The sequence below is a fragment of the Lolium perenne genome, chromosome 2 (assembly GCF_019359855.2).
Source record: "Lolium perenne isolate Kyuss_39 chromosome 2, Kyuss_2.0, whole genome shotgun sequence".
Classification (NCBI taxonomy): Eukaryota; Viridiplantae; Streptophyta; class Magnoliopsida; order Poales; family Poaceae; genus Lolium; species Lolium perenne.
The window spans coordinates 319,376,551-319,387,410 of NC_067245.2; the positions used below are offsets into that span (position 1 = coordinate 319,376,551).

Here is a 10,860-nt window from a genome sequence, read left to right on the forward strand (position 1 = left end):
ATAAAAGGGTGGCCTTTTATCCCGGGTCACTTACGACCCGCGACATAAGGTCCACCACGTGGCAGCCGCGGGGCGCGCAGGGCACAGGCCCTTTTGTCGCGGGCGGTATTACCACCCGCGACAAAAGGCCCTCTACGTGGCGCGCGCACAACGCTTCTGCTTTAGGGTTTGAGGGGTGCAGCACCCCTCCCCCCCCCCCCCCGCCACCGACCGCCTGTTATTTCATTTTTTTCGTCCGAAAATAAAAGTTGCATATATTTGTACGCTACTAGAAGTTGTACACATTCATTCATTATATATATATATAGATCGATCAAACAAATATTGGAAGCAGAAGTCGATTCCCCTTACACATATTCGTAGGTTCCCTACATATATACATGGAGCTCACGATCGACAAACGGTACTAACGACCGTCTATTTGGAGGTAGAACAACTATCTGGACTAAACAAGCCTTTGTTGTTTATGACTTCTCTAACCAAAAGTCCCGCCAGTTCCTCCGCGATTCCTAGTGCGTGTTCCTTTGGTTGGAGTCTGTCCCGCATGAAGTCGACCTATATACGAAAATGAGATGAGTATGACTATATCAGTCTTGATAACGAAATATTGATGATAATAAATAAAGTTGTGAATGTTATTGCTTACGTCGAATTTATTTCTGTTCTGCTTCTCAGTGGTTAACATGCGAATGGACTCGCAAACGTAGTATCCACATAGATTCGTCCCTTGTGGCTGCTGGGGGCACGGTACAGGATTAAATGTTAGCTTCTTTGCAAAGGTAATCTCCTTATGAACATTCTTCAAAGCTTGCCAAGCCCTGCCATGCAAAAGAATGATTGAATGAGTGGATAATTAATTGATATCTCACGAAAGATAAAGCGCGGCGATGAAGGAAATTACACTTGGAGCAACTTCTGCAAGTCCTGGAACCCGTCCAGGCCTCTACTCAGTGGGTCTTTTACTTCAACTATTCCCTTATCAGGTTGAATGTCTAGTAGAATCCAGTGGAAGCTGCACATGTTATGCATATACGTCAGGAATTACACTTAACATCGAGTAAGAAAAATTGAATGTGCATATATAAAAGATCATTAAGACTCTCACTCGTAGTTGTAAGGAAACAATATTGAATCACAGAAATATTGCTGCCCCAAAAACCTTAGTAGGTTTCCCCCCGTTTCTTCGCGTTTATGCTTCACCGTTTCAACATGTATTTTATCTGGGTCAACAAACCCAACATTGATAATATTATTACTTTTGCACTCACTGATCTTCAGTCTGCAAAAGAGAACCCATAAGATATAATGAGTATATATATGCAATGAAAACGAACATGAACTGAATGAAAATGAACTTATATGTAGTTAACAACTTACAAGCAATAGCAACTCATGAGAGATTTGTCGAGGGCTTCTAGATTGAATAACTGCCAGAGTTCATTCATCTCAATATGGATCTCCTCCTTTCGGTAGTAATATTCCCATGGTATACTCGCCACGATGTACATTTTTTTCTCCTTGCATGCATCAAGGTACCACTGATGCAAATTCCGCATATGTGTTGGCAGTTTATGCAGCTGCTCTCTGCTGACCAAGTCGGCCCCGTAGACAAATTTAGGAGCTATATCAGCGGTGGGTAGTGCAGCATCTGCGGCACCAAACAATTCGTCCACGGTAACTCCACATTGAGCCGCTAGAGTTGCAGCTTCTTCCATATTGACACCACCACCATGTTCCTCGTACACCTTGGGAACATTAAACACTTTGAGTCTTTGGGATCGATTGTTTGGGCTGAGCACCGAGGAGGGAACTTCCTTTCTCTTTTTGCCTTTTGTCGTTTGCTTGGCCTTGAGGGGTGCACTTGTTGAACTTGACCTTTTCTCATCTGCACTTCTAGCTGATGATTTGCTCGTGCCAGCAATGTCCTTCTCCTTAGCCTTTTCATCCTTCTTTTGGTCAATTACCTTCGCAAGAGTGCGTGTATAGTCATCCTTCTTCTCGTGTAACTCATCTGCGATGGTGTGTTCAGAAAACTAGTAGCATATTCTATTTGCTTCTCTGTGTATGGCTCTGGAGCTGGAGGTTTTGGCTTATGGAAATGATCATAGTTGTGTTTCGCAACAGCGGCCGCATTTTCCTCGACAGTAAGATCCCAAGGACGGGGGGGAGGAACCTTTGGTACTTTTGGGAGGGGCGACCTCTTGGGGATAGGACTCTTGAAACGCTTCCGGCTGGGTGCATTCCGAGTCTTAGTGGGCGGAGGCGGCGGCGCTGGAGATGGAGATGGACTACCGATGTCGTGGTCGACGTCGTACCCACGGGGTGATGGTGGCGACATGTGATCAGTAGGAGGAGGTGATGGTGGCCTGCGATCACCTGGAGGAGGTGATGGTGACCTCGCCGGGGACGACCGGTACTAGGTGCTACCCAGCCTGGCAGCCTGATGTTCTTCTTTTCCCAGAGAATGATTTCTCCCAGCACCTCTCTGAGTGTAAGCCCCCCATCACCTCCAGGGATATGGAGCTCCAATGTCTCCCACTGCGGGACAACTGAATCCACCCCGACACGAGCATAGCCAGCTGGAATCGGATTGCCATGCCATGTTGCCGGCTCACCTTCAGGTCCAAATGCCGGTAAGACATAGCCGACCACCACCTTAACAGAAACCTTCCTGAACACCTCATGGAGATCACAAGGTGTTGTCTCCTTGATTCCATCCAAGGGGTCGCCAGGACCGGCATCTATCATCATCCGTGTAGGAGGGGCCTCCGAGTCGGCCACGCTGCTGTCTCGTTGCTGAGATATTTCAGCGGTATTATCTGGCGGGCGTTGTCCTTTTAGTTCATTTATCTCCCGCTGCTGCTGCTGAAGCTCCCGCTGCTGCTGGTCAAGTCGGCGTTGGAACTCGGCCATCCGGTCATTCTGCATTTATCTCGTACCCTTGGAATGTACATATGTTTGAAGATGGTAACCTGGCCAACAAGTACAGCTGCTCCACCGCAGATGGGTCATTAATGAGATGTCTTTGCAACCAACTGCCGAAGGTATTCATGTGTTGACGTGTAATCAAGGACTCGGGCTGGCCCGGGTTTATTTCTCGTAAAACATTCTTATGTTTCTCGATGTACAGAGCCACCAAGCTGGAATTGTATAGAACTGTGTAGTGCGCTTGATTGAAAGAAATCTTGTCCCTCCACACCGTTGCTTTCCTTCCTAGTGTGCCTTTTCCAGTCAGCCTCCCCTCATACCGAGATTCAGGAACACCAATCGGCTTAAGGTCAGGAAGAAAGTCAACACAAAACTCAATGACCTCCTCAGTTCCGTAGCCCTTTGAGATACTTCCTTCCGGCCTAGCTCGGTTATGAACATATTTCTTTAAGACTCCCATGAACCTCTCGAAGGGGAACATATTGTGTAGAAATACAGGACCGAGAATTCTAATCTCTTCAACTAGGTGAACGAGGAGGTGCGTCATAATATTGAAGAAGGATGGTGGGAACAACAACTCGAAGCTGACAAGACATTGGACCACATCTTCCTGTAATCCTGACAAAGTTTCTGGATCCATTACCTTCTGAGAAATTGCGTTCAGGAATGCACATATCTTCACAATGGCTAGTCGAACATTTTCTGGTAGAAGTCCCCTCAATGCAATCGGAAGCAATTGTGTCATAAGCACGTGACAGTCATGGGACTTCAGGTTCTGGAATTTTTTCTCCTTCGTATTTACTATCCCCTTTATATTCGACGAGAAACCAGACGGAACCTTGATACTGAATAGGGCTTCAAAAAAGATCTCCTTCTCTTGTTTGGTAAGAGCGTAGCTGGCAGGCCCTACAAACTGCCCTGGATGATTGCCGTTTCGTCCTTTATGAAGTTCTGGTCCTCCCGTGCTTTGGTGTATCTTTTGTCTTTCCATACACGCCCAGAAAACCTAGAATATTCACACAAAGATTCTTGGTCAGGTGCATCACGTCGATTGCAGAGCGGACTTCGGGACTTTCCAATATTCTAGCTCCCCGGAAAATAGATTTCTTCTTCCACATGGGCGCGTGTCCGTCATCGTCTTTCGGAACAGGTCGACTGCCTGGACCCTTTCCAAAGATAACATTTAAATCCTTGACCATATCAAATATATCAGCACCACTACGGGGACAGGCTTCGGACGGCGGTCTGCCTCGCCATCGAAATGCTTGCCTTTTTTCCTTAAGGGATGCTTGCGCGGAAGGAAACGACGATTGAACGGGTACACAACTTTTCTGCTTTTTCCCAAATATTTACTTTCAGTCTCATCTAAACAGTGTGTGCATGCATTGTATCCTTTGTTCGTCTGTCACGAAATGTTACTGAGAGCAGGCCAATCATTGATGGTTACGAATAGCAACGCTCGTAGGTCAAATTCTTGCTCCGTGTGCTCATCCCACACACGTACACCTGGTTTGGCCCACAACTCCAAAAGTTCATCGACTAATGGCCTTAGGTACACATCAATGTCGTTGCCCGGTTGCTTTGGGCCTTGGATAAGCAACGGCATCATAATGAACTTCCGCTTCATGCACAACCAAGGAGGAAGGTTGTAGATACATAGAGTCACGGGCCAGGTGCTGTGGATCGCAGCTCTGCTCCCCAAAAGGATTCATGCCATCTGTACTTAGACCAAAGTATAAGTTCCTTGCCTCACCTGCAAAATCCGGAAACTCTCTCCCGATGTTTCTCCACTGCCGACCATCAGCGGGGTGCCTCAACATCGCGTCTTTCTTACGTTCTTCCATGTGCCATCGCAACAACTTGGCATGCTCTTTGTTTCGAACAAACGTTTCAACCGTGGTATTATTGGAGCATACCACATCACCTTCGCAGGAACCCTCTTCCTGGGTGGCTCGCCCTCAACATCACCAGGGTCATCTTTTACGATCTTATACCGCAATGCACCACATATCGGGCATTTATTCAAATTCTCGTACTTCTCACCGCGGTAGAGGATACGGTCATTAATGCATGCATGTATCTTACGCACATCTAATCCTAGAGGGCAGACAAGCTTCTTTGCTTCATATGTCTTGACGGGCAATTCATTATTTCTTGGAAACAGCTTCTTTAATATTATCATCAATTTCTCAAATCCCGAGTCAGTCACACCGACCTCTGCCTTCCATTTCAGCAATTCCAATATGCTACCTAGCTTTCTATGCCCATCTTCACAACCTGGGTACAACAATTTGTGGTGGTCCTCTAACATCTTGTCGAACTGCAACCTCTCCTTATCTGTGTCACGATCTCTTCTTGCATCGAAATGGCCCGACGAAGATCATCATCAACAGGATCATCTGATGCCTGTTCTTCACCTCCTTCTTCTTCATTGTCGTCCATTGCGGTATCAAAGCATTCAGAGAACATAGATCGATAATACTTCTCATCATTATCTTCTTCCTCATCGCCGTCTTCCATCATAACCCCTTCTTCTCCGTGCTTGGTCCAATCATTATAAGCTGGACATGAACCCAAACCGAAGCAGGTGGCTCTTAATATCTCTTGAGCAAGAGTAATCCTTCTCGTTCTTACATTTTAGACATGGACAGCACATAAAACCTTGCTTCGACTTGTTGGCCTCGGCCACAAGCAGGAAAGAATTCACGCCCTCTCCGAAAGCGGGAGCACATCGGTTACCGTACATCCATGGATGACTCATCTGCATCATAAGCACAATTATATATGTATCGAGATGCAATCACCTTGCTAAAATTAATATTGTACGGACTATGCATATATATATAGTCGAGAAAATAGTTGCTAACCTTTTTGGATCAAAAAGAGGAGAAATCTTATCAAATAAAACCAAGTGGCATCCCTCTCACAAGCATTCCATCAAACACCTCTTGTGCACATGTAGAAAAAATGAGCTAGCATACACCTCCACCTTCACCACCAAGGAAAAAATGAGGTGGGGGGCTGGCTGCTTCTATATAGATATATAGGGGGGGACATTTTGTCGCGGGCCGTATTACGACCCGCGACAAAAGGGGTGGCCACGTCGCTCCTACCCCTTTTGTCGCGGGTCGTAATACGGCCCGCGACAAAAGGCCGCGACAAAAGCCTCCGCGCGCTCCACATGGTTTCGGGGCGACGTGGCCAGGCCATTTGTCGCGGGTGCAGGCGCGCCCGCGACAAAAGGCTCCCACGGAAGCCCTGTTTTCCACTAGTGACCCTTTGCGTGTCTGGAAATAGTGGCCGGTGTCATCATTGACCCTAATTGCCACGCTACCTCCATACACAAAATCGTAAATTAGAGCACGCCACTCAGGAGAAAAACCTTTCATCCTGAGTGTCTGTTGTAGGAAAGACCATTTGACCTTATCATATGCCTTTTCGAAATCTAATTTTAAAATGACCCCGTTAAGTTTCTTGGAATGCATCTCATGTACCGTCTCATGCAGAACTGCCACTCCATCAAGGATGTTCCTTCCTTGCATGAAAGCAGTCTGAGAAGGTTGGACAACATGATCAGCAACCGTATTAAGTCTAATGGTGGCCACTTTCGTGAAAATCTTGAAACTGACGTTTAAGAGGCAAATAGGTCTATATTGTTGAATCCTTTCTGCCTCATTAACCTTCGGTAACAAAATTACTTCACCAAAATTTAGACGAAATAGTTCTAGTTGTCCTGTGTGAAGATCACTGAACAAATCTAGAAGATCCAATTTAATAGTATCCCAGAAAGTTTGATAAAACTCCGCTGGGAAACCATCTGGACCCGGTGCTTTATTGCATTCCATTTGGAAAATTGTCTGCTTAACCTCATCCTCAGAATAAGGTGCGGTTAAGAGGCCATTTTCTTCTGGAGAAACTTGGGGTATATCATCCGTTCGGTCCTCATTAAGGGAGAAAGAACTTTCCTCCGGAGGCCCAAAAAGATCCTTATAATAATTAGTAATGTATGATTTTAGTTGCTCATGCCCTTCAATGACCCCTTCATCTTGGATGAGAGAATGAATACGTTTTTTCCGATGCCTTCCATTGGCTAAGCCATGAAAATATCGTGTATTCGAATCCCCTTCCAAAATGAATTGGGCCTTGGATCGTTGATACCATTTGAGTTCCTCTTCGCGAAGAAGACTCGCCATCTGCGCATTGGATTGATTCTTAAGGTCAATCTCTTGCGTGGATAACGGTCTCACTTCCGCTAGGGCCTCTAGATCATCGATCACTTTTGAAAGGCGAATCTTTTCTTTTTTAAGAATACCAGCCGTATGGGCAGCCCAACCCGCGAGATGTTTACGCATAGCGCGCATTTTGTTATTCCATCTCGAAATCGGATTGTTGCCCCCGACTGGTCTTTCCCAAACCTTCTTAACCATCTCATGAAATCCATCTCGTTGTAACCAACCTAGTTCAAATTTGAACGGTCGTTTACAAACATGTCGCGGATTCCCAGTGGTTAGGAGGATAGGAGCATGGTCAGACAGTTTTTCAATACGCTCTAGAGCGCGGACGGACACCATGGGATATTGATTCTCCCATTCGGTATCCATCAACACACGATCTAGTTCAAATTTGATCAGTTTAGGAGTTTCGTTGGGTACTAGGCCTGATGAGGTTTCGGTTTCTGCCAATGTGTTGAGACAGATGGAGCTTGACCGTTTAACGGTTGCTCCGAATGACTCCACTGAGCTTGAGACTCCAGTTGATGATGATGATGGTGCGGATGACATCTTAGATGGTCAGCTCCTCTCGTCTATTATTGGTAATCTTACAGAGGTCGATTTGGAACACTCGGAGCTTAGTTCAATCTATGATCTAAAGGCTTCTGCACGTGGTTCCCGATCGTCCGCTGGTAAGAAGTCTCGTAGATATGGCAAAAATACTAAATCTACAAAAGTTTCTCGATGATTGGCATGTTTCGGAATAGCAGAGGTCTTGGAGACTTGGCTAAGCATTCTCACATTGCCGATGGTTGTAGAGATTATGATTTAGATTTTATTGCAATATCGGAGACGGGTAGGCGAAAATTCTCACAAAGTTTCCTCGACCGATTGTCAGGCGGGATTAACTTTCAGTGGTTTTCTCGTCCGCATCGTGGTAGGTCTGGGGGCATTTTACTTGGCGTCCGTATAGACACAATGACTGTTCTTGCTAGTTCAGATGGAGAGTATCACATCAAACTCGATATCCAGAACAAAGCAGACGGTTTCATTTGGAGTCTGGTTGCTGTGTATGGTGCTGACCAAGACGCTTTTAAGGCCGACTTTTTACGTGAGTTGGTAAATCTCGCAAAGGATAATCCGTATCCGATTTTAATCGGAGGGGATTTCAATTTGATGAGATTTCCTCATGAGAAGAGCAAAGGCCCTTTTGATGGATATTGGCATTTCTTGTTTAATGCTGTCATTGATAGCTTAGACTTAAGAGAGGTATTTATGTCCGATCGACAGTTTACTTGGGCCATCCTCGGCATTTGTTGTCACGCTAGCCTACACGATCCGCGCGATCGAAGCTTCGCGGCGGCTTCCTTGGCCCCGACGTAAACCCCGGCCAAGCCGCGAGTCGCCGATTTGCGGCCTGGTCCTGGCTCTGGCTGCCTATAAATCCAGTGGCCCGGTCACTCCCTTGCCACCCACACCACACCACACCACACCACACCAGCACTACTCTTCCTTTGCTCGCTGAGCTGCGCGTCCAACTCATAGCCAGAGACACAGCACACGCAACCCGCATTTCCATTCTGTTCAAACTCTTTCATTCTGCCCCGTCGCTGCTGAGCTCGCACCCTCCGCCGCCCCGCCCGGAGCAATTCGCCGCCGTTTTTTTTTTTTTTTTTGCGAAAAATTCGCCGCCGTTGAAGGATCGTTCCCGGTCGGCGTGATGAAGGTGAGTGCTTGCAGCCGACTGAATTGCGAATTCTTGTCTGATTTTAACGGCTTTTGGTTGCTGCTCCTGTTGCTGATTTTGGTTTTGTTGATGGTCGATTGCAGAAGGTTGTGCTGAAGCTGGACCTCCACGACGACAAGCAGAAGCAGAAGGCGCTCAAGGTCGTCTCCGGCCTCCAAGGTGTGCTAGCTCCCCTGCTTATTATCCCTCTTCGGTTCTCTGTTATTGCTCTGCTTGGCTATAATCATGGAGGTGGGGGAACTAGTGGCAAGGACGTTAACCCGCTGATCCATATCTGACGAAATCGTAACTTGGTGCTTCAGGTATCGACCAGATCGCCGTGGACATGAAGGACCAGAAGATGACGGTCATCGGCACCGTCGACCCCATCGACCTCATGGCCAAGCTGCGCCGAAAGCTCTTCCCCACGGCGCAGATCGTCTCCGTCGGCCCGGCCAAGGAGGAGAAGAAGGACGACAAGAAGGGCGGCGACAAGAAGGACGCCGCCGGAGGGGACAAGAAAGACGGCGGCGGCGACAAGAAGGACGGCGCCGGTGCGGACAAGAAGCAGCAGGTCGTGCCGGTGTACCCGCACCACTGGTACCCGCCGCCGCCGCAGCCGCGCTACGCCGTCCACAGCGTCGAGGACGACCCCAACTCCTGCGTCATCTGCTGATCCGCGCGAGCCCGCCCAGGAGATTCCCTTTGTACATTTCTGCACCAGGACTGTCTGCCTGCCGATCGATCGGGACCTGCTCAGCTCCGTGGTGCCGCTGACGGTGGTTGGTGGTTGCTGTACTCGTCAGCCTACCTGCTGCGGTGATCGACGGCGTGCGCTATAATATGTGGCCGTGTAATTAACTAAGGATTGCAGCTGTGCTCGTTCGATAGCTGCTGTTTGGCTCTTTTTGGTAGAGATGCAGTACATCTGCCGATCAGTTTGTAATGTGCATATACATAACCACAGCAAGAAGAACTATAAATAGAAATCCACAATTTAAGACTCGGAAGATACTAATATACTAGACTCGTATCCCTTCGCCCGAGAGAATGCTTAGGAGACGATTAGGATATCTTCGTCTTCCGTCGGCGAGAGGGCTCCGTACCCCTGGTTTTAGGGTTTTGGTTTGGTGGGCGATGCTTAGGTGGTGGTGATGACGTCTTCTCCAATAAAGTCTCCTGGCTTTAGCCCTATCTTGATAGCGAGGCTGAGAAGCTTGTGGGACTGGTATGGTTTACGAGGACTTTTTCTGGATGTGGGAATCTCCAAATCGCCAAAGAGCTTCATCGACGGCTATTCCTTCTTCTTTATCTCCAAGACAGATGTGGTACGTCTTCTTGATCCTTTCGGTGGCTTTCCGTCCGCAACCAATAACGTCAGGCCTAGAGACAGGAGAGTCAGTGGCGGCACGCTGTCGATAGAATCTGGAGGTTGAAGATGAATGGCACATCTAGGCCACCGTCAGGAGGGTTCAGCGATAAAGAAGATCATCATAAATGTTAACGACTAGGGTTTAGAATCTAACTTTTTATTTTAGATTTGGGTAGCTCCACGTGTATAGTAAAATGGTTTTGTGATCACACACACCGTCGTTTCCTTTGTTACCAGTGTGAATGTTGCCCATATATGATTCATCTAGGGTACATGATTCTAATAACCTTAATAGGACAACCAACATTGATATCTTTAAATGCGTGTCTATTTGCTTTGCTATCCATACATGTTGTTGTAGGATATTTATTAGACTAATATACTATAGAAGTATCTATAGTATATTTACATATAATAAATTAGACACGAATACACACACATATAGCATGTTGATAATGTAAGCAGCATACATTTTGTAGTTGAATGTAGCATTTTCATTATCTTATTATTTTGTGCGTCGCTAGTGGGAGCACGATTCAATACAATCTCCCAAACTGAAGTTAAAAACCATTTTCATTGTGGTAAGCTAATTCACCATCTCTGTATTATAATCATAGGTGGCT

The 10,860-nt window shown here is 46.8% G+C and overlaps 2 protein-coding genes across 3 annotated transcripts; one reads left to right on the forward strand and one right to left on the reverse strand.

Moving 5' to 3' along the window:
* Positions 1 to 230: 230 nt before the first annotated feature.
* On the reverse strand, positions 231 to 7,121 carry LOC139835897 (uncharacterized). Its single transcript, XM_071825794.1, has 5 exons — positions 7,087 to 7,121; positions 1,106 to 1,339; positions 902 to 1,012; positions 647 to 818; positions 231 to 555 (listed from the first exon to the last, which is right to left on the reverse strand). The coding sequence occupies exons 1-5, from the start codon at positions 7,119 to 7,121 to the stop codon at positions 418 to 420; spliced, it is 690 nt and encodes a 229-aa protein (XP_071681895.1). The 3' UTR covers positions 231 to 417.
* A 1,482-nt stretch (positions 7,122 to 8,603) lies between these two features.
* LOC127336672 (heavy metal-associated isoprenylated plant protein 39) lies at positions 8,604 to 9,870 on the forward strand. Of its 2 annotated transcripts, XM_071826812.1 has the most exons (4): positions 8,604 to 8,786; positions 8,822 to 8,865; positions 8,970 to 9,045; positions 9,189 to 9,870. In XM_071826812.1, the coding sequence occupies exons 2-4, from the start codon at positions 8,860 to 8,862 to the stop codon at positions 9,539 to 9,541; spliced, it is 435 nt and encodes a 144-aa protein (XP_071682913.1). In that variant the 5' UTR covers positions 8,604 to 8,786; positions 8,822 to 8,859; the 3' UTR covers positions 9,542 to 9,870. The 2 variants fall into 2 exon arrangements, with proteins under 2 accessions (XP_071682913.1, XP_051219475.1); XM_051363515.2 differs by having other exon boundaries at positions 8,604 to 8,865.
* Positions 9,871 to 10,860: the final 990 nt, after the last annotated feature.